Raw genomic sequence first — 23153 nt, 5'->3', positions numbered from 1 at the left:
ACGCAAAGATTAATTTATTTCTGGGAATAACTGCAAGATAAGTGATTTCTTTCGCGGTCGGTTAATTCTTTAGGTTATAGTTTGTCCATAAAGAAACACGTCTATGTTGGATTATTTCTGGACCCAGTGTGTAATCAAGAATTATACTGTATGAGAGTATGCGCATCGAAGGAGAATAGTTTAGCCAAAGTAATAAATATATTAGTTGATAATTGGTAAAACTTTACTTTAAAGCAATGATACATTTGCTATTGGGCATATTGTTTTGGCAAAAGTTTTTTATTCTACATAATATATATACTTTTATAATCTATGAGCCTAACCTATACAACAGGTTTAATTATGATTACATTATTTATTTACAGTGAGTGAACGAAATCAATTTTTAGACTACTTATGATTAATAACGAATATAGTTCAGAAAAAAAGTGATTCTATTTTTTGAGATAACCGTGCATAAAGTGACAGAAGTTAGGTCGTTAAATAGGCCTACTTTTTTCTCTCTTTTCATTGAACCAAATTTTGCCAGACAGTGGTTTAGGTAAATTCCTCCACTGGCAGATGCCCTTTCAGTCAGGCAAATGTAATCTATTCCCTTTCAAGGGCTCGTGACTTTCTGGCCACTCTCATCCCAACGCTACACTAAATGGGTTTGGAAATTTGATTGCAACTCTCTTCTCAGATTGATTCATGTGCTGCTGACCCATAACGTATAAAAATGAAGATAAGGCTGTCGCTGGCCGTGGCTGCCTTTGTTGCTGTGTTATTCTCCACAGTTGAAGCTCAAGGTAAATGTCCCTTCCCCCTATCCCTCCTGTCAAACCTTTTCATATACCCTCCAACTCTCTCTCTCTCTCGCTCTCTTTCTCTCTCTCTCTCTCTAGTTGTTTGATTACAGTGTTTAGGATGTAGGGGTTTTATTGTGTGTGGACCTACTATCACATGGAAACAACCCTAATGCATTGTACAGTATGATTAATAAAATGATACCCAGTTATGTGTGTATTGTGCTTGATTTGACTTGTCCTGAACCTCGTCTCTTGTTCTGTAATGTGTTATGAGTTATTTCAGAATAGTTACAATTGCATTTACTCAATCCTGGTACATGTATATAATATATTCTAAATTAGTTTTTATAATTATGATAGGACATATTCAAACTCTGTCATGAAACCAAAATTAGGAAATGTCTCCAGCTATGCCAATGAGAAATCAGGGACTCTGTTATTATGTCGTCAACAGTCATCTGTAATACCCAGTATGTGACATTACTGTCTCAACAGTTGGATCTGACTTTTATGTTGATGTCAGAGTCCTCACAGGGCTCTGAAACCATCATGTGTAACCATAGTCGTATTGATGTTATGGTTTGATAAAAGAATCCAGGACTCAATAGTCATTCCTTCATTGAAAATTAGATAGGATTTTTTATTTATTTTCCAATGATGTGTTCTAAAACAAAAGTACACTAAAAAGAAGTAAAACTAAAATCATTTCATGGTTTAGTTATTCCCCTCTGTAATTATGTCAACTAAAATTAGCTGTTCTAGATTTGAGTATTTCTCATATTTGGATCGCCAAACAAAATAAGTGGTCATGACATGATCATTTGTAGAAATGTGAGATCATAGTTTCAATATCCCCGATGTTCAAAACGTGAGAATTCAATTCTTATGTTTTTTGAAGTGAAAAAACATTTTCAGACCAAAGACAAAAACCCAAAATGGAAAGTTCTTATTATTTCCCCTGAAAGCTTTTTTTGGGGAGTCCGATGTCTACTCCCATATATCTTCACTAACGGAATGGAAATATGTAATATGAGAATCGCAAATTAATCCTCAGACAGGGCAAAGACAAAGATAATGTGGCATTCTCGAAAACGTTGAGTTGCGATCCATATGGAAAGTTCATTTGTAGTCATTTTTGTCAGTACATGTTGCGAAATTACTTTGGCATCCCTTCTGCCTCTTTTGGAGAGTCATAGCTCTTTCCTCTGAATGACTGACTGGCTGTAGACTAAGGTTACTGACAGTAGCCAGAGTCTGGCTTATGGGAAAGGCAGAGGTGTCCTCTGGTCAACCAGGGTGCTGTGCATCCACGCCTGTTGAGGGAACTCGACCGAAAAGATATCCACCAATGTTTATTGGGATTATTTTATATCTTCAAAGCTTTTTTTCAATGTCTTGTTTTAGAAAAGTATGTTAAAATGCAAGATGAGAAGATTGAACAGAAAATGTGCGCAGTAACAACTCTGTAACAACTGTGTTTCCAACTACTTACGACTTTTTCTACAACAATGCTCAAACAGCTTGAGCAAAGTGACACAGCTCTTTACTCTTGTGAGTGAAAACAACCTCCCTACCCACTTTCCTTACCCAACGTCCCCCTCCATCTCCCCACCTCCCCTTTACTCAACACCCCTCCCTACCCACTTTCCTTACCCAACTTCCCCCTCCATCTCCCCACCTCCCCTTTACTCAACACCCCTCCCTACCCACTTTCCTTACCCAACTTCCCCCTCCACCTCCCCAACTCCCCTTTACTCAACACCCCTCCCTACCCACTTTCCTTACCCAACTTCCCCCTCCATCTCCCCTCCCCACCTCCACTTTACTCAACACCCCTCCCTACCCCCAAGTGGGTTTATTTATTCTTGTTCAGAGACTTTCTTGGAGACATGAGGGGAGCTTTCCCGGGCCCCCTGAATTGATGTCAGGTTGGTGATCCTCTTTTACTGTGTACCAATAGCAGCTTAGTTCAGGTCCTAGTTGTTGTCCGCCTGTGCATTCAGTGTGTCCTGAGCTGTGGCTTTCTCAGTGGGTATTTTACAATGATATTCTTGCATCCCATCCCACTGCCCCTCCTCAAAAGCTTGCATGCCACCCACCTGCTGACATGGTCTGCAAGGCCAGCCTTGGCATGTATGTCTTCATCACATACTCATCATCATCATGGACTATAGTATGTAGCATATAAGAAGTGCCTATACAGACATAGGCTAGAGGAGGAAGAGGCACTCCTACAGCACCTCACTTCGTAGATGTTAAGACTCTTACATTCTCACAGTTATTCTGTTTACCCTCAAGTACATGTTTATATGTCCAAACACTTTTGTTTCCCATTTAACTGTACTCACATAAAGGTGAAAGGTCACTCAACACTCAGCTGATCTAAATAGGTTGCATGTGAACCCCAACTGAGGAAGAATATCATGTTAAAATATGTTTATTATCTCTGTGTGTGGTCCGTCATGTACATGGAAACTTTCATCCAATTTGTCAAGTTGTTCTAAACAACTTTCTCACGTACATGTGCATGGTGCCGTGGCAGCCAGCTCATTGTGGACACGTGTGTTGTTGTCAGATTGCATCTGTTGTTTTATTTTTATTTTTTTCAATATATTTGTAAATGATTTTCCTCTGTATCTCAACTCTCTCTTCATTTTGTCTGTGTAAGGCAAGCAGTGTCCCAGCACCTCATGCCATGCTGTTCACTCTGCCAATGAAAAGAACGTACACAACAGTCTCCCGTGACACATTGTGTATTCTTTTTGCAAGGTTTGCAATGGATTTATGCCAATGACTTGTGCTAGTCTCTAAATATACAAATAGTTTGTCAAAATATGTATATATACTCTGTATATATAACATGTGTTAAAATCAGCAAATGCCATCAACATTACCTGGCAATCTTGACTCCATTGTATAATCAATAATGTTGGAATGAAAATGTTGTTGTACTTGTGTGTTGTTCCAATCAACTCCATGACTTGAGAGCAACCTGTTGGTGCTGGTTGGTTGGGCATGCGTGGTAATGACTGCACTCAGCATGTATTGGATGGTTCACTCAATGTTTGTCCTTAGGGGAGTTTTGTGTGGAGTTGGTCTGTATTAATGTTGTTTACTCCAGACTTCCGGTGCTTGAGTTGCTGACTAGGGTCACCTGGTTGTGCAACTCAAACAAATGCCATTTTGTTTTCCAAAATGGCTTCTCACACTTTTTAAATGTTGTTGTAAGTTTATTTTTTGTCACATTTACCATGGATGTGGGTTTTTGTCTCCCTCAACAATGAACGTCTCAACTTCAGTCATGAAGTGTTTATCGTTGGGCTAAATGTGAATGCTTGATATAAAATGCCTTGATGAAATACTTGATCAACACTTATATACTCATGCCCATGTTCACATGTAAGTTAACATCAGTTCCTCTTTCGTTTGCAGTGGAGCCCCCCTCAGACTTGAAATTTAAAATTCTAAATGAGAACACAGTGCAAATGTCATGGAGAAAACCATCGCAAAGGATACAAGGCTACAGAATACAAGTTGTATCGGATACAGGTTCGTATTTATTGATCTCAGCAGTTAATTGACGTTTGCCTTACTAGTTATAGCCTTTCATGCCAAGCTGAATGATAATTTGCACCAATGCTAATGGCAACCCATTCTCTATATCCCAGATGAACCAGCCAAAGAGTTTAACCTCTCTGCCACTGCAACAAAGACGTCTATCCCAGACCTGACTCCTGATCTGGACTACTCAGTGTCCATCCACTCCTATGATGGCACAGAGGAGAGTATACCCATCTTTGGCCAGCTCACTAGTAAGTGCTCAATATTCAAATCAAAACAAATGTGTCTCCTGCACCAAATACAACAGGTGTAGTAGACCTTAAAGTGAAATGCTTAAATGACTTAAAAATAAGTTGAAATGTAGCAAATAATTAAGGAGCAACAATAAAATAACAGTAGCAAAGCTATATACAGGGGGTTCCTCTACAGAGGGTTCCGGTACAGGGTCAATGTGAGGGGGCACCAGTTAGCCGATGTAATTGAGGTAATATGTACATGTAGGTAGAGGTAAAGTGACTATGCATGGATTATAAACAGGGAGTAGAAGCAGCGTAAAAATGTGGGGTGGGGACAATGCAATTAGTCCTGTTAGCCATTTTATTAACTGTTCAAGAGTCTTATGGCTTGGGGGTAGAAGCTGTTAAGAAGCCTTTTTGACCTAGACTTGGCGCTCCGGTACAGCTTGCCGTGTGGTAGCAGAGAGAACAGTCTATGACTAGGATGGCTGGAGTCCTTGGCAATTTTTTGGGCTTTCCTCTGACACTGCCTGGTATAGAGGTCCTGGATGGCAGGAAGCTTGGGCCCAGTGATATACTCTGATGCTGTTACAAGGTTAAAAATAACTTGTGTGAAAAGTCAGATGGCTTTCCCAAAAGCCTGATGTGGACTGATATCAAAAGGGTTTAACCTCAGATCAGATCACTCAGCCATAGGAACAATGGGCCAATTACATAGTTTCAAGCCTCCAGCTGTCTATGGTGTAGCTGCCAAGTGAGATGAAAAACATACGATTTTTAATGGAACAAATGAGAGTCTATAGCGTTAGCTTCTAGACACATCAGAAGAAGGAAATCACATTTGATTATTGAAACAAATAATTTATAGCTAATGAACCAGGAAAAATATGTTTATATGTATGTGGTTGATATCTCATTGAAGAAGCTTGATGATGTGTTGATTGTCTTGGATTTATACATGGCCTATGGCACACAGGATGTCATGATAACAGTTCAAGTTCTCTTGTGTTTCAGTTCAATCCAGTAACACAAGTGGAACAGCAAGGAGACCTCAGACTTCAGATGCAATCAGTAAGTATGTTTATCTCAATGTCAACCAATCCCCTCTATGCCCATTGCCTGTCCACATAGCTGTACCATTTTTTCCAGTACATTTTTTGTGTTTGTCCATGAACTTTCATCATAATCATAATAGTTTTCCCTGGAATATTTTCCTCAGCCTCAAATACCCCTTCTGTACTGATGAGTTGTCACAGTGTGAGCAGACAGGTGGACCGACAGTGGCTGAGAATGTACACTGTAATTCGTAATTGAAAACAGTCTTCACATTGAGGCAAACGGGTTCCTTTTGGGCTCCCATAATCCAATGAGTGGGATGACGTCACTGTCATGCCAACTCGGTGTATGTCCGTCCTTTAAATTAAATGTTGAAAGAAGTGGAAAGGATTACTGCTCTGACCAGAAGTCCTTTTACTGGAGTTCTTTGCCTCTCCACGAGTCCAGTCTGTGGATTGACAGGGAGAAACACTTACTTTTCCCCACCATGTACAATTTGGGTGGAAATTGAACCGGAAGTCCAGAATACAAAATCTGGTAGAACACTCTTACCGCTCTCACAATTGGCCTAATTGTCCTGCTAAATCGGTAGAATATTTTATGTTTTATCAATAAATCTTCAAAAGGTGAGAATAACAAGATGTGAGAAGCACATACGCATAAAGAGTCAAATAGACCTATGGGATCTAAGATTCAAGACATTCATAATAATCCTGCAAATTATTGCATCTTGGATGTTCCAAATAATCTGATGGATCTGTGTTTTAAAAACCCACTAGGGTTTGAAAACATAAAACCGAACAATACCGTTGAAAGTTTCAGTGATTATTTGGTCCATAAAAACACATTTTTGTCTTCATGACTGTTGGAATATCAGCTGTCAGATATTTTCATTAGAGTACCACAAAGGTGCACCAATCTGTCAGATTGTGTTCAGACAATTAATTGTGTTGACTCTCTCCACCCCTCCAGAGTGTTCAGTTAATGCCATAGCAGACCTAGTCTTCCTGGTGGATGGCTCCTGGAGCGTTGGCAGGGAAAACTTCAAGCATATCCGCAGCTTCATCAGTGCCTTGGCTGGTGCCTTCGACATCGGAGAGGACAAGACCAGGGTGGCCGTGGTCCAGTACAGCACAGACACCCGCACCGAGTTCCCCCTCAATCGCCACTCCAAACGAGGGGAGCTTCTCAAAGCCATCAACACCCTGCCCTACAAGGGAGGAAACACCATGACAGGTATACGTGATTTGTGTGACTTAACATCCTACTTGGACGTGTTTGATCCCTTACAGCATGGATAGCCTGTAGATCATTTGTAAATTCTTGTAGGACCGAATCCTAACTTGAGATCTGTGTGTGTAACTAGAACATTGGTGCAAATCTTCCATTTTATGTTCTGTTTCCGTGCTTGTTCTCAAGGTAGACTTCTGCCCACAGACAATAAATGTTGTCTTACGCTGAAAGATTTTCGGTAACACTATTTTCTTAAAGGTAAATTATGTTACACTCTGTCTCTAGGGGACGCCATGGACTACCTGCTGAAAAACATCTTTACAGAGGCGGCTGGCGCCAGGAAAGGCTTTCCGAAGATAGCCATGATCATCACAGACGGAAAATCCCAGGACCCAGTGGAGGAGTATGCTAAACGACTCAGGAACATTGGAGTGGAAATATTTGCCTTAGGTACTGCTCTTTCTTGAGAACATCCTTATAATGCTTTTAGTTTGTGTGTGCCTGGAGATTCTGTAATGGCTGATGTTCAGAGTACTCCATTTCTCAGGCTAATTTGTAAGATGTTTTTCACAATGTAGGCATCAAAGGAGCAGATGAGGATGAACTGAAGGAAATGGCCTCAACTCCCCACAACACACATGTCTACAATGTTCCTAACTTTGATGTGATCAAGGCAGTGCAGAAAAAGCTCATCACTCAGGTGTGCTCCAGTGTGGAAGACCAGCTCAACTCTCTAGTGAGCGGAGATGATGGTAAGATATTTAGATGATGGTAAGACGTTATAGTTGATGGTAAGACATAAAAAATTATGGTAAGACATTATAGATGATGGTAAGACATTATAGATGACGGTAAGACATTATAGATGACGGTAAGACATTAAAGATGACGGTATGACATTATAGATGACGGTAAGACGTTATAGATGACGGTAAGACATTATAGATGACGGTAAGACATTATAGATGATGGTAAGACATTATAGATGACGGTAAGACATTAAAGATGACGGTAAGACATTATAGAGGATGGTAAGACATTATAGATGACGGTAAGACATAGATGATGTATTACATCACATTTCCATTGTTTGATTTAAATCTTCACCTATTTCAAGTACATTGTCAGAAATAGGTATGGTCAATGTAACAAATCAACAACTTTGTAACTGTAATGTATTGTTGAAGTGTTTCCTAACCAAACTACATTTGTTCTGTCTCTAGTGGTGGAACCGGCCTCTAACCTTCAGGTGCTTGAGATCTCCTCTAAGTCCATGAGGGTGACGTGGGATCCCTCTCTGGGGGAGATCACAGGCTACAAGCTGACCCTGATGCCCATGATGGCTGGGATGAAGCGCCAGGTGGTATACGTGGGGCCCACCCAGACCTCCGTCAACGTCCGGGACCTGTCCCCAGAGACTGAGTACGAGATCAGCCTGTTCGCCCTGAAGGGTCTGACACCCAGTGATGCTGTTCTGGCCATGGAGAAGACTCAGCCTGTCAAGGTGTCATTGGGTGAGATAACGCTCTGTAACAGCATATCAGTGATCCACTCACTCTCTCACATACTAACTCACTGAAAGTTTACTTAGTTGCTATGTAAAAGAACAACCTATTTCATAATGTAGACCATATAGAGATGACATCTAATGTATTTTCCACCCCAGAATGTTCTCTTGGAGTGGACGTACAAGCTGACGTGGTCCTGCTGGTCGATGGTTCCTACAGTATCGGATTACAAAACTTTGCCAAAGTCAGAGCTTTCCTGGAGGTCCTGGTCAACTCCTTCAACGTCGGGCTTGACAAGATCCGGCTCAGCTTGGTCCAGTACAGCAGGGACCCCCACACTGAGTTCGCCCTGAACACCTATAATGACATTGCTTCAGTGGTCAAGGCTGTCCGGACGTTCCCTTACCGCGGAGGCTCCACCAACACGGGCAAGGCCATGAACTACGTCAGGGAGAAGATCTTTATCTCCACCCGAGGCGCTCGAACCAGCGTCCCACGTGTCATGGTCCTCATCACAGACGGCAAGTCCTCAGACTCCTTCAAGGACGCGGCCACCAACCTAAGGAATATAGATGTGGAGATCTTTGCTGTGGGAGTGAAGGACGCTGTAAGGTCAGAGCTGGAAGCCATTGCTAACGCCCCAGCAGCGACCCACGTATACACTGTGGAGGACTTTGATGCTTTCCAGAGGATCTCCAAGGAGCTCACCCAGTCCATCTGCCTGAGGATCGAACAAGAGCTCCTAAACATCAAGAAGAGGAGTGAGTAGCCATTTAACATTTCCATGGTAATAGAACAATGCTGAGACTCAGAATGTTCACTTTAAAATGTATGTCAAACGAAAACCAATGATTGTAAAGTTAAACAAACCATGCACAATGACTACTTTTAACAATTTCCACTGAAAATTGTGCAAAAACACATTTACTTTAAGATCACTGCAGATGCAAAGTTTGGTAGCAGAATGACAGCACAAACAGCACAAACAGCACAAACTGTAATTATGTTACCAAACTTAGCATCAGCCGTGTTCTTCAAGTAAACGTGTTTTTGTAACATTTTCAGTGGACATTGTTAATAGTAGTCCTTGTGCATAGAGTTGTATGGTTTGTTTAAGAATCATTTGTTTGACATACATTTTAAAGTGGAAATTCTGAGTCTCAGTATTAAATGCCCGTACCCTTATAACAAAGGGCTGGGGGTTTTCCTTCTCTGGTCATGTGGTCAACAAAAACTCCTAGCCCTACTCATTACACATACCCCTGTTTGAAGTTTAGCATGCTTACTCTGGGCTGTACTGTACCTGTAACTATAGCAACATAACCATACATGCGGGTTACTTTAGTGGCAGCCGCTAAGTGACCTCGAACTCTGTATAGTCCATTGTAATCAGTTATTTGTGCTGCGGTAAAGCAGGTCAGAACTGTGCTACTGCAATAGTGATATCATAATGTAACTACATCTCCACTACACAAAAGGCTGAGTAATAATCTGAATCTATTATTACCCTTGCCTTGGTCTGTTTCTTTCTCCCCAGCTGGCTTCTGGTCAGGCAAACACAAGCGAGGTATTCATTGTCAGGGTTCTCCCCAGGAGTTTTTAACAAGGTGGTGCTGCTGAGAACACCTGCCATTTCCTGCAAACTAGAGCAAATAAATACTCAATTAGGGTGTGGTGCCTTGCCTTAAATGATAACAAATAAAAATATATAGTACTTTTTTTTTTTTTTTACATTGTGGTGCAGCCAGTCAGCGTAGTGCCCTTCTTGCATTTTTTGGGGAGAACCCTGATTGTTTTATCTCTCTGGGCATGCTGCCTTCAAAATATCACAAAACCATATGCCTGCTTCTCAGGGGAGCTCGTTGAACCATTTGTTATCGTTTACTGTTTTTAAACACTATAGCAACTGACTGGAGACCCTCTGTTATTCTGACCTAAATGTCCTTCCAATTCAAAGGCCACCCGTCTCTGAAAGTCAACAGGACTTTAGACAGTTTTCAACACCACAGTAGCAGGACATCAGTTTATCTGCTACACTTATTATCAGTAATGATCCCCCTTTTCCAAGAACACAAAACAATTAGCCATTGGCAATGTCCTGGGGTTTTAATATGAATTTGTTGTAATCTTGTCGGCTTAATGCATAATGCTAGCATTCAGTATGAGGAGTGTTTCCTATGACCAAGACACTCATGGAAGATAAATGGTCAAATATGGATCTGTGAATGGTGTTGAATGAGTTAAACTCATTGGTTCCATTCCAGCTTTTCTGAATGAATAAGATAGACACCTCTGCGTAGCATTATCAAAAGCCCTAACGATGACATTTCCTGTGAGGACAAAACACAAGCCAGTCACTTAATTGTGTTTTATCCCTCTCGTCAGGTCTGATTGCACCCAGGGACCTGGAGTTCTCTGAGGTGACATCCAGAAGCTTCCGTGTCACCTGGACAACCGATTCCACCAACGTCATGTCCTACTTGGTGCGTTTCCGTAAGGCAGAGGACATCACTGGGGACTACATCTCCCTGGCTGTGCCAGCCGACACCACCAGCGCCATCCTGCCACACCTCACCCCCTTCACCACCTACGAGGTCAACGTGTTCGCCCAGTATGACAAAGGAGACAGTTTCCCTCTGTCAGGGGAGGAGACCACTTTGGAAGGTAAGGGGTTAAAAGCATACACTTTCAGGGGTTTCACAGCATAATCAAGTGAAGAGATACAGTACACTCTTAGAAAAAAAGGTGCTATTTAAAACCTCAAATATTTCTTCTGCTGTACCCATAAGCGAAACCTTTGAAGAACTCTCGTTGGTTCAAGTTTAGAACCCTTTTGGTTTCAAGTAAAACCCCTTTGGCTCCCATGTAGAATCCAAAAGGGTTCTACCTGGAACAAAAAAGTTTTTTTTACCTGGAACCAAAAAGGGTTATCCTATGGGGACAGCCAAAGAACCCTTTGGCTGTCCCCATAGGACAGCCTTTGGGACAGCCTTTGGAACCCTTTTTTTCTAAGAGTATATATGTTATAGTGCTTTTGCTGTTTCTCACAAGTTTATGTTTCTCACAAGTTCAATAGTTTACACAGAAGGCTGGGTGTGGAGTCTTTGTCCTTACAAATTATATTGACAAGCCACTGCTAAACAAAACCTAAACATTCTTCTTTCTAGAACGAGGGACGGTGCAGGGCTTGAGTGTGTCTGAGGAGACCACGGACAGTTTCCGGGTGTCGTGGCTGGCGGCGCCAGGGCCCGTGGTGAGGTACCGGCTGTCCTACATCCCCATGACAGGGGGAGGAGAGGTTCTGGAGGCCCAGACCAACGGACCTGACACCAGTATCGTGCTCCAGGAGCTGTTCCCAATCACCACCTACCATGTGTCTGTGTCTGCAGAGTACACCTTCGGCCTGGGAGACGAGATGCAGGTTGACGGAACCACCAAGGAAGGTCAGTCAGTTAACCAGCGTGGCTGCTAACATTTCAATTCCTTACCTATAGCTAATGCAGTTTATACTGTACATACATGTTTGTCCTTTCCCTCTCAGTCCGTGGTTCTCCCCGTGATCTCCGTGTCTTCAACGAGACCATGTCTAGCATGAAGGTGTCATGGAGGGCCGCTCCTGGGAATGTCCTCCAGTACCGCGTGGCCTTCAAACCAGCCGACGGCACCGGGGAGAGGAAGGAGATAGCTGTGAAAGGAGACACCACCGTGGCTCTGCTGAAGAACCTCCAGCCTGCTACTGAATATGAGCTGTTTGTCAGCGCCCGCTACACCTCTGGGCTGGGAGACCCACTCCTGGGTACAGGCACCACCCTAGAAGGTACAACTCTTATGTTTGTTATAACTGTCTGCTCTTTGGCTGCTTTGAAGGGGTTGTGTTTCAGAGAGAGAGAGGGAGATAGATAGATAGATAGAGAGAGGGAGGGAGGGAGGGAGGGAGGGAGGGAGGGGTGGGGGAGAGAGAGAGAGAGAGAGAGAGAGAGAGAGAGAGAGAGAGAGAGAGAGAGAGAGAGAGAGAGAGAGAGGCATGGTGTATGTGGCATGGCATGGTGTAGGATGTCAGCCTAGAAAATCATACTGCCCTAGAAATCCTTCCCAGATATCTCAGGATACCTCTTCTCTGACTGAGTGTTAAGGGAAACTCTGTAAGTGCTGGAATATTGAACTTTATGTAATTCCTGTGACACAGACACACTGTAGGTTAGCTCTGCTTTATTGCCCATGAAGCAGGGAGAGCTGGAAATGGGGGTACTTTCGTAAACCTAAAACACCCCTGAGTACAGCCAACACATGCCATGCTAGACTAGCTCATGCAGTTTTACACACTCTAGGGACCTATGGGTTATTTGAGATTATTTTATGTGACATTTTCAATATCACTTTAATGGAAAATACCACCCAAAATCTTTTGTTATTCGTTTCATTAGTCCGATACAGTCCCAAAATGTTTTGCATGTCGGCAAAATATATATTTTTGTGGTATTTTCATTCAATGATTTTGTAAACCATTTGGAATAGCAATGCTGCTGATCAGAGACGGCTTACTCTGCTAACTGGGATCCTCAACCATAGACCTTGATGCATACTTAAGCCTATGTCTTCAAGAATGTTAGCCAAAATGTACCAAATCCATTGTAGACTACACCCCTCTTTCTAACACTGATGGATAGTGTTAGAAGGTTGTTCAGGACTGACATGCAGTGAGTTAGTGTGTGGGACATCTATTAGTGATATAGGTGTTTCAGTAGGCAACCATTCAGGCCAGAGCAGCAGCAGGTTATGGTCTGGGTCACGCTGGTCTGGCTGCTTGGGAGCCCAACAATAACAAAGACCACTCTATCCCACACGCCAGAACAGACACATCCCCCACAATCCGTTCTGCTCATGGCAGCCCAATCATAGGTCTCTGGACAGCTTTATGACATTAGTAGAGTTCTGTCCCGGAACGTCTTTGATCAGGGTGGTCTAGAAGAGAAAGCTCTGAGGATGGGAGGCCCAACTAGAAGGATGAGAGGGGAGGGGCCTGGGGGGAGGGGCCAACTAAGGGGACTGGGGTCTGGGAAGGGGAGAACCAACTAGGAGGACTGGGGTCTGGGAAGGGGAGAACCAACTAGGAGGACTGGGTTCTGGGGGGTGGAGACACAACTAGGAGGACTGGGGTCTGAGGAGTGGAGACACAACTAGGAGGACTGGGGTCTGGGGAGTGGAGAACCAACTAGGAGGAGTGGGTTCTGGGGAGGGGAGAACCAACTAGGAGGACTGGGGTCTGGGGAGTGGAGAACCAACTAGGAGGAGTGGGTTCTGGGGAGGGGAGAACCAACTAGGAGGACTGGGTTCTGGGGAGTGGAGACACAACTAGGAGGACTGGGTTCAAGGGAGTGGAGACACAACTAGGAGGACTGGGTTCTGGGGAGGCGATAACCAACTAGGAGGACTGGGGTCTGGGGAGGGGAGAACCAACTAGGAAGACTGGGTTCTGGGGAGTGGAGACACAACTAGGAGGACTGGGGTCTGGGGAGTGGAGACACAACTAGAGGAGGACTGGGTTCTGGGGAGTGGAGACACAACTAGGAGGACTGGGGTCTGGGGAGTGGAGACACAACTACAGGAGGAGTGGGGTCTGGGGAGTGGAGACACATCTAGGAGGATTGGGGTCTGGGGAGGGGAAGTCCACCTAAGAGGACTGGGGTCTGGGGAGTGGAGACACAACTAGGAGGACTGGGGTCTGGGGAGTGGAGACACAACTAGGAGGACTGGGGTCTGGGGAGTAGAGACACAACTAGAGGAGGAGTGGGGTCTGGGGGAGTGGAGACACAACTAGGAGGAGGAGTGGGGTCTGGGGAGTGGAGACACAACTAGGAGGACTGGGGTCTGGGGAGGGGAGGACCAACTAGGGCTGAGGTCAAGCAGACAGGAGGCTGTATGTGCTTTGCTTTAGTTAGGTTTGGGGGTCAGCAGTATGCATGTAGAGAGGAATATTGTTCCAGCCCTTTCCCTTGAAAGGGGCAATCTGCAGTTGCTACATCCATTTTTTGACATATACTGTACATTTATGATATGTACCCATTGATTCTAAGCTCATGAGCTTAGTTCAACTATCACACCCCATCAGAACCCAAAATATAAACTGTATAGCCTCAAAACATGATTATAACTATGATTTTGATATCATGGATTGTCAGTCCTCGCATCTATGGTCCTTGCATCTATGAATTGGAGAGTTTTTACATTTCGCCAGACCCATCCCTGAGCTTTTTAACAAAACAGTGCACTTTGTAATTGTTTCAACTGCTGATTCCTGCTTTAAAGTGGAAGATGCCAAATGGTTTCAGTTTGAGCCCCCGAACACAGCAAAGATTAGTCATTCACCATAACCAAAGAGTGGAGTCATTGTCTCTTGATGTTGCCTCCTACCTAAATGTCACTTATGACAACATTAATAGTAGACCACATGGCTTCTGCATCAGGGAATATCAGAGGCCTTATCCCACTCTGGAGAACAATGGAGAGGTGTCCGCTATGGAGTAGTATGTAGCTATTTTCAGTTCATAAGCGGAATGCTTCAGATTAATTCTTTCTTCATGGTAGAATGGCGCCGGAGGGAATGGCAGCCATTTTACGGGCTCCTGACCAATTGTACTGTTTTGTGTATTTTTTTTTGCGCTGATCGTTCCTTTTTTTGTACGTAATGTTTCCGTCATCGTTTCCTATAACCGAAAAGAGCTTCTGGACATCGGAAACAGCTATCACTAACGAGGATTTCTACTTCAATGAGTCGGAAGCGAAATACATTGATTTTGCTGGACTAGGCCCTAATCCCTGACTCTTGTCGGGATTGCAATATAGAGGCCGGCGCGCTTGCACTCCGATGAGATTACGGCGATGAATGAATAAATCGCCTCTATCCTCTGTTCTATTGGTGAATGTGCAAACGCTGGAAAATAAACTGGACAAGCTCCATTCGAGACTATCCTATCAATGCGACATTAAGAACTGTAATATACAATTGCTTTTTGGCATCATGGCTGAACTAGGACAATATAAATTAACAATATAAATCTAGCTGTTTTTTCTACGCAACGGCAGGACAGAAAGGCAGAGAACGGTAAGATCAGGGGTGGTGTGTGTCTCTTTATTAACAACAGCTGTAGCGTGATCTGTAATATTAAGGAAGTCTCAAGGTTCTGATCGCCTGAGTTAGAACACCTCATGATAAGCAGTAGACGACACTATTTACCAAGAGAGTTTTCATCTGTATTTTGTGTTTATTTATTTATATAACTGTTTATTTACCACCACAAACTGATGCTGGCACTAAGACCTCTCTCAATGAGCTGTATAGAACAAGAAAATTCTCAAAATTCTCATCCGCTTCTAGTGGCCAGTGATTTTAATGCAGGAAAACTGAAATTTGTTTTACCGTATTTATAAAAAGCTAAAAAAAAAGGATAAAAAGATTTACTCCACACGTAAAGGCGCATTCAAAGCTCTCCCCCGCCAGCCAGTGACGCACTCAATACGGTTTTGGTCCAATGAAGCAGATGCTAAGCTACAGGACTGTTTCGCTAGCACAGACTGGAATTTGTTACGGGATTCCTCCGATGGCATTGAGGAGTTTCCTACATCAGTCACCGGCTTGATGAATAAGTCAATCGACAACGTTGTCCACACAGCGACCATGCATACATATCCCAACCAGATGCCATGGATTACAGGCAACATCCGCACTGAGCTAAAGGCTAGAGCTGCCACTTTCAGGGAGCAAGACACTAATCTGGACACATATAAGAAATCCCGCTACGTGCTCGGACGAACCATCAAACAGGCAAAGTGTCAGTACAGGACTAAGATCGAATCCTACTACACCGGCTCTGACTCTCGTCAGATGTGGCAGGGATTGCAAATTATCACGAATTACAAAGGGATACCCTGCCGAGAGCTGCCCAGTGATGCGAGCCTACTAGACAAGCTAAATGCCTTCTTTGATTGCTTCGAGGGCAAGCAATGCTGAGCCATCCGTGAGAGCACCAGCTGTTCCGGACGACTTTATTATCATGCTCTCCATAGCCGATGTGAGTAAGACCTTTAAACAGGTTGACATTAACAAGGCTACAGGGCCAGACAAATTACCAGGATGCGTACTCAGAGCATGCGATAACCAGCTGATAAGTGTCTTCACTGACATTTTCAACCTCTTGCTGACCCAGTCTGTAATACATACATGTTTCAAGCAAACCACCATAGTATCTGTGCCTAAGAACGCCAAGGTTACCTGTCTAAATGACTACCGCCCCCGTAGCACTCACATCTGTAGCTATGAAATGCTGTGAAAAGCTGGTCATGGCTCACAACAACACCATCATCCCAGAAACCCTGGACCCACTCCAATTCGCATACCGCCCTAACATATCCACAGATTATGCAATCTCAATTGCACTCCATACTGTCCTTTCCCACCTGGACAAAAGGAGCACCTAAGTAAGAATGCTGTTAATTGACTACAGCTCATTGTTTAACACCATAGTGTCCTCCAAGCTCATCACTAAGCTAAGTATCCTGGGACTGAACACCTCCCTCTGCAACTGGATCTTGGACTTCCTGACCCTCAACACTGGAGCCATTAGGGGTGCGTGCTTAGTCTCCTCCTGTACTCCCTGTTTACCCACGACTGCGTGGCCGCGCACAACTCCAACACCATCATTAAGTTTGCCGACAGTGGTAGTCCTAATCACAGACTAGGATGAGACAGCCTATAGGGAAGAGGTCAGAGACATGGCAGTGTGGTGCAAGGACAAAAAACTGTCCCTCAACGTGGGCAAGATAAAGGAGCTAATCGTGGTCATCAAGAGATGGAGGGCCAAACACCCCCCATTCACATTGATGTGCTGTAGTGGAGTGGGTCGGGAGCTTCAAGTTACTCAGTGTCCACATCACTAAGGATCACTACCTATCATGGTCCAAACACACCAACACAGACGTTAATAGGGCACGACAACTCCTCTTCCCCTCAGGAGGCTGAAAAGATTTGGCATGGGCCCTCAGATCCTCAAAAAGTTCAACAGCTTCACCATTGAGAGCATCTTGACTGACTGCATCATCGCTTGATATGGCAACTGCTCGGCATCAAAGTGCAAGGCTCTACAGAGGATAGTGCGTATGGCCCAGTATATCACTGGGGCAAAACTCCCTGCCATCCAGGACCTCTATACCAGGCAGTGTCAGAGAAAGTCTCCTAAAAATTGTCAAAGACTCCAGCCACCCAAGTCATAGTCCGTTCCTTCTGCACAGCAAGCAGTATCCGAGCGCCACGTCTGACACCAAAAGGCACCTGAACAGCTAATACCCCCAAGCCATAAGACTGTTGAATAGTTCATCAAATGGCTAGTCAGACTTTTTACATTGACCCCTTTATTATTTATTTATTACATTGACTCCCTGGCACTGGCTCTGTTCAGACCCACTAGACTCTACCCACACTACACACACACACACACACACACACACACACACACACACACACACACCACACACACACACACACACACACACACACACACACACACACACACACACACACACACACACACACACACACACACACACACACACACACACACACACTTCACATATGCTGTTGTTACTCTGTTAATCATATATCCTGATTGCCTAGTCAATTTTACCCCTAACCACAAGCACATGTACATACAGTATTACCTCAATTACCCAGTACCCCTGCACATTGACTCAGTACTGGTACTCCTTATATATAGCCTCGTTATTGTGTTAATATTTCCTTTTTTTTTTAGCAAATTTGTGTCTTATTTTTTAAACTCTGCACTGTTGGGAATGGGCTTGTAAATAAGCATTTCACTGTATCCTACTTGTTGTATTCGGCGCATATTTTAATTTGACACTTTTGCCTGGGGCTCCCTTCTCTTTGACAATCAAGCTGACCTCCTTTGTCCGTATCTGGACCTCCAGCCAGAGCATGGTCAGAAGTCAGATGCTCAGTTTCCATGACATGGTCAGAAGTCAGATGCTCAGTTTCCATGACATGGTCAGATTTGCTGACTCATCAGACCTGGCGTCCCACCGGAGTAGAACCTTTGTCTGGGCTCCTTTCTGTGCTCCATGACAAAGCTTGGGTCTGGTTACAGCAGCACAGCTTGACGTCAGGACAACAGGCCAACACTGATCTCATTGTTTACGGTGCCACTGGCTTCCAGGTACCCACTGTGTGAGGTAACCTAACTGGCTATTGGAGACAATAGTGCGCCCTGTGGCAGACAGTGGCCAATCTATCTTGTATGTTCAGCCAACCACATCCTGATTCCTGACCACTAAAGATTGGCTTCATTAACTAATTCAGAGAAAGGGGGGCTGAGTTAAATGTCTGGGATTCATATTTTAAATGTGATCCTTATATGTATTAAAGCAGGAAGTCTTTCCCAACATGTGTTAGGTGTTACTTAGCAGCTACTTCAAAGCTGTGAGCAGTTGAGTGCTGGCTGGTTCCTCCAGCAGAGAACTGGCTGTCTGTCCACCTCCTCCCAGTCCAGGGAGAGGCCAAAGAGCATGGAGAGAGAAAGACCAGAGATAACCCACGCCACTGACACCAAGCCATACTTCTACTTCTATTTTGGGTCATGGGACAAAAATATGTTTTCGATAAAACTCTAAAGGTGCAGTTTGGTGTACATATCATTACACTATACAAATCACAAACTGCTGTCATGCAGGTATAGCTAGCTAGGTTGTGTGCAAGTGGCTGTAGACAATCATATGCAATGTTTGCAAGGTTCCTTTTGAGTGAATGTTTGTTCGTGGGCATAAGAGCTGAGCTTTTCAGTAGTAAGCATTTAATGGGCCACAGAGTGTGGCGTGAAACCAGGTTAATTCAAAACGGTTTGCTTTGATTTCCTTTCATGACGATCCCTTTGGAAACTGGGCTCCTGGCTGGGTAGTGCTTTGCCAGGCTCAGTGACTTAGCGGAGCCAGGAGACACTGTTTTTCCTCCTGACTGAAGGTCCTTTGAGGCGAAAGGGCAGAGCAGGGCAGAGCCCCTTGCATGCAGGTGAACCATGTGTCTTCATCATGGTCTGGCCCTACACAGAGCCTAGGTGGACCAGGCTCCAGGGCAGTTAAATGAGGGAAGTGTAAATAGAAGTGCAGTGAGTTTGATGGATTCTCTTTGCCATCTGGAGAGTGCCCTTGCTATCGAGCATCCTTGGGGCGTCCCTACCCCATTGGAAGTTGACATTTAAAATGGTTAAGGTAAGGGTTAAGGTTAAGGTTAGGTAAGAGTCATGGTTAAAGTTAGACTAACGGTAGGGTTTAGGGTAGGGATGTCACAAGGATTCTGGATAGCACTCTCCAAAGAGCGGTTCTCAAATGAGACTTGGCTAAACTGTTTATCTGTAAATTGAAGTCTCCATTTCCAGTGGTGTTTCTTCTTTGACTGTGGGCTCAATAATAAGCATTGCCTGTATGCTGTTTGTTAGACAAGAACTCATGTACTGTATGAATGCAGTAAATGCATGCTGTTAAGTTACATTGATAAGAGCGATGTTTGTGTCCATATGTGAGCTGATAGGGTGAGCTTTTTATGAAGGCTCAGCCTCATAGCAGGCAGCACACACAGTGTACTTTTCCTGGCATCTGACTCATCCTCTTGACACATATTGATATATATCCACATATCCAATTCGAGCCCAAACCAACACGGCTTTTGGCCGACGATTTGAAGGTTAGCTACATCAACAAACATGCCTTGGTTACAGGAAGCCCCTGGCTGGTCTACTCCTATACATCACTTAGTGAAGTATACAGATTAGACTCTGTGTCTCAGTGATCTAGACCCATTATGTTTGTCAGATGTGTTTCCTTATTTTTCTTTTTCGAGATTTAGGGGATTATGCCGACAACCGTATTTGCCATTGTGATGATTAAAATGTGTAATAGCTCATCCTTTGTTAATGGCTCCTTCTTCAATGCTTCTTCAATGCTTTTCGTCATTGCACAGAGGCTGGGAGAGATTGTCCATTTACAAATCTAAGTTTTGCTTACATTGTTGGTTTCAAATGCATGTTTTGCTAATTCCAACTGAGCTTACTTCAAAATGGAGGCAGCTAGCTGTGTCCGTCTGTATTCCATGTGTTGCATGTATGTGCTTCAGCGTTTGGCCCCTGTGAGTGTGCTGTGCTCAGAGTACTGATGAAAAGTGGGTCATTGTCTGCAGAAGTCATTATCGTGTGATCCGGTCCCTCTTGTGCAGCAGCACAGCCGGGAAAGTCAGTGGTCTCTCTCCTCAGCGCTTGGCAGCAGCTCGCTGCTCCCTGGATGGAGGGGACTTGGCTTCTAGAGGGGCCACAGAATATTATCCTTGACAGGCCCTCCAAAATCTGGAATTCTCCATTCATTTCCTTGTTGAATTCATTACTCCTCATATTTGGATCAGCTCTCTCTCTCTCTCTCTCTCTCTCTCTCTCTCTCTCCCTCTCTCTCTCTCTCTCTCTCTCTCTCTCTCTCTCTGCATCTGCAATTGTAACAAACACACTTTAACGGATCAAGTTTCTTCTCTTTCGATGGAAAATGAAAGTGCTGTGAGCAAGACACTGAGCTGAGTGCTGGAATCCAGTGATTGGTTTTGCAGAGCTTTTTCCGATCCCTCTGATTATGAACAAAGTAAATCACTTGTTTCAAAAAGACCTTGAGGGGTTAAACGGAGACAGATAAATCGTTGGTGGTTTATCACTATACCAGCGAATTCCTCCTGCTCACTAGAATACACTCGCCCACACTATCTGCATCCAGAGTGAGACAAACTGCCATATCAACTAGCAGACCTAACACAAACTGTTTTGGTCCATTTGATACAGACTCTGTACTAACACTGGTATGTGAGATGTTTCCCAGCTTCCTCTGTCCTTTTTCCCCTCACAGTCTTTGGCTCCCCTAAAGACCTGGTTACCAAAGATGTCACGGAAACCAGCTTTGCTGTCTCCTGGACGGCAGCGCTTGGTAATGTGCGCTCCTACTGGTTGAAGTGGAAGTCGTTGTACACGGAGGAGACAGGGGAGAAGTCAGTCCCTGGAGATGTAACGGCCACAGTGCTGGACGGGCTCACTCCAGAGACGCGCTACCAGGTCTCTGTCTACGCAACCTACGACAGGAGAGAGGGGGAGCCGCTCGTGGGTGCTGAGACCACAGATGGTAAGTCACTTCTCCTCCCTAATGTTTCCACCATACTCAGACTTACTGTGGAACCCTCTCTCTCTGTCTCTCTGTGTCTGTTTCTCTCATTCAATCTCTCTCTCGCTCTCTTTCTCTTTCACTCATCCTCTCTGTCTGCCTGAGAAGATTTTCGTCCACAGTTTACCACAGAGCTGAAAAAAATATATAGATGTAGGATATAAAAATACCCCATGACCTCAGAAAATCTATCTATATAACTGGAACGAGCCTATATAAAGCACCTGGAACGAATAGGAGATCCAGAGTGGGTCATATTTGTCTGATGACATTAAAGAGTGTGTCAAGATGGTTTGAGCCCTTGAAGAGATTGGATTTGGGAACAGACCTTATTTTCGTAAATACACCATGAGCGTCAAGCTTTCATAGTCTTTATAATCCAGGAGTAGATAAAAAGAAATGAAACAACTTCAGTCCTGTCACCCTGACTGTTGAAAGCAGTGACCCAGGCTTTAGAGTTATGCAGGAAACTTCAGCCCCATTCTTGGGCGCATGATGTGGAAAAAGTGAGATACGGTGACATTTCCGGCTCATTCTTTGAGCTTGGAGATAACGTCAATGCTGCTGGCATTCACCTGATCCATCTGAACAGCCAACGAGATGCTTTTGTAATCAGGGTGACGTGTGTGACTGCGTGCGTTGGTGCATGCTTGTGCAAGCATGTGCACGTGTATGTTATGTACGTATATGGCCATGACGTAATGCGCCACACCTGCCCCCAGTTATCAGGGGAGATTGTGGATTGGGATAGACACAGGAGTAGACAGTGCTTGACCTCTCCTCACAATACAGCGACCCACTGAAATGAGAAAAGCACATTGACGGAAACTCGCCCCGATTGGGGAATTCATCCGCTGGTTAGCGAGACAAAATGTGCTAATGGAAAATGTGTCTCTCCATCGTTTTGTTTATTGATTCTGGAAAGCAGGACAGGTGCAATTTACACCGAAAACAACCTTGAGGCACCTCCGGAGGCTCGTATGGTTTATATCTATGATCACTAGCCCTGCGGGTTCCTCCACCAGAACCACCAGCCCTCTCTCTGTCTCTCTCTCTCTGTCTCTGCTAACAGGACAGGTCCATTTGGATCAAACCACGCAGTGAAAACTTGGACAGGCTGCTTTTTTCCGTCCATAAAACGCCTCTCTCTGAAGTCTAGCTGTCTGAATATTTTCCTGAGCTCGTTTAGGGGTTTTGGCAATTCACACTTGTCCTTCCTGCACCAAAAACACACTGGGGTCATAGTATGGAAAGATAAAACACACAGTGGGTACAACCCACCACCTCAACACAATCTAGTAAAGCAGAGTCTGGTCAGTGTATGGTTTGACTGGAAAATAAAACTATGTTTGGATGGATTTGTGTTCACAAGCATATGGAAACTGAACAGATATCGCCGTGAAAACCTTGGAGGTATCCAACCGTGTCAATGTTTAGATTGCCCAGAAGAAGCCATGGCTTCGTACCATTTTGAAATGTAGGCAGCAATTTGGCATGCCTTCCAATTCTACTTTCTGCTCTAA

At 44.1% G+C, this 23153-nt stretch overlaps 1 protein-coding gene across 2 annotated transcripts in view; it reads left to right on the top strand.

The window, feature by feature from the left end:
* LOC139375330 (collagen alpha-1(XII) chain-like) overlaps nucleotides 1-23153 on the top strand; it is an 87847-nt gene that overhangs the window by 463 nt on the left and 64231 nt on the right. For both annotated transcript variants that reach the window (XM_071117011.1, XM_071117012.1), the window contains exons 2-14: nucleotides 683-788; nucleotides 4221-4337; nucleotides 4457-4600; nucleotides 5600-5656; nucleotides 6614-6877; nucleotides 7160-7324; nucleotides 7453-7626; nucleotides 8098-8388; nucleotides 8541-9143; nucleotides 10768-11046; nucleotides 11550-11825; nucleotides 11924-12199; nucleotides 21322-21591. In XM_071117011.1, the coding sequence (XP_070973112.1) occupies nucleotides 719-788; nucleotides 4221-4337; nucleotides 4457-4600; nucleotides 5600-5656; nucleotides 6614-6877; nucleotides 7160-7324; nucleotides 7453-7626; nucleotides 8098-8388; nucleotides 8541-9143; nucleotides 10768-11046; nucleotides 11550-11825; nucleotides 11924-12199; nucleotides 21322-21591 (2986 nt within the window). In that variant the 5' untranslated portion in view covers nucleotides 683-718. The remainder of the gene's footprint in view (nucleotides 1-682; nucleotides 789-4220; nucleotides 4338-4456; nucleotides 4601-5599; nucleotides 5657-6613; nucleotides 6878-7159; nucleotides 7325-7452; nucleotides 7627-8097; nucleotides 8389-8540; nucleotides 9144-10767; nucleotides 11047-11549; nucleotides 11826-11923; nucleotides 12200-21321; nucleotides 21592-23153) is intronic.

This window comes from Oncorhynchus clarkii, chromosome 19 (genome assembly GCF_045791955.1).
Source record: "Oncorhynchus clarkii lewisi isolate Uvic-CL-2024 chromosome 19, UVic_Ocla_1.0, whole genome shotgun sequence".
Taxonomy (NCBI): domain Eukaryota; kingdom Metazoa; phylum Chordata; class Actinopteri; order Salmoniformes; family Salmonidae; genus Oncorhynchus; species Oncorhynchus clarkii.
This window is presented reverse-complemented; position numbering and strand designations above follow the sequence as displayed.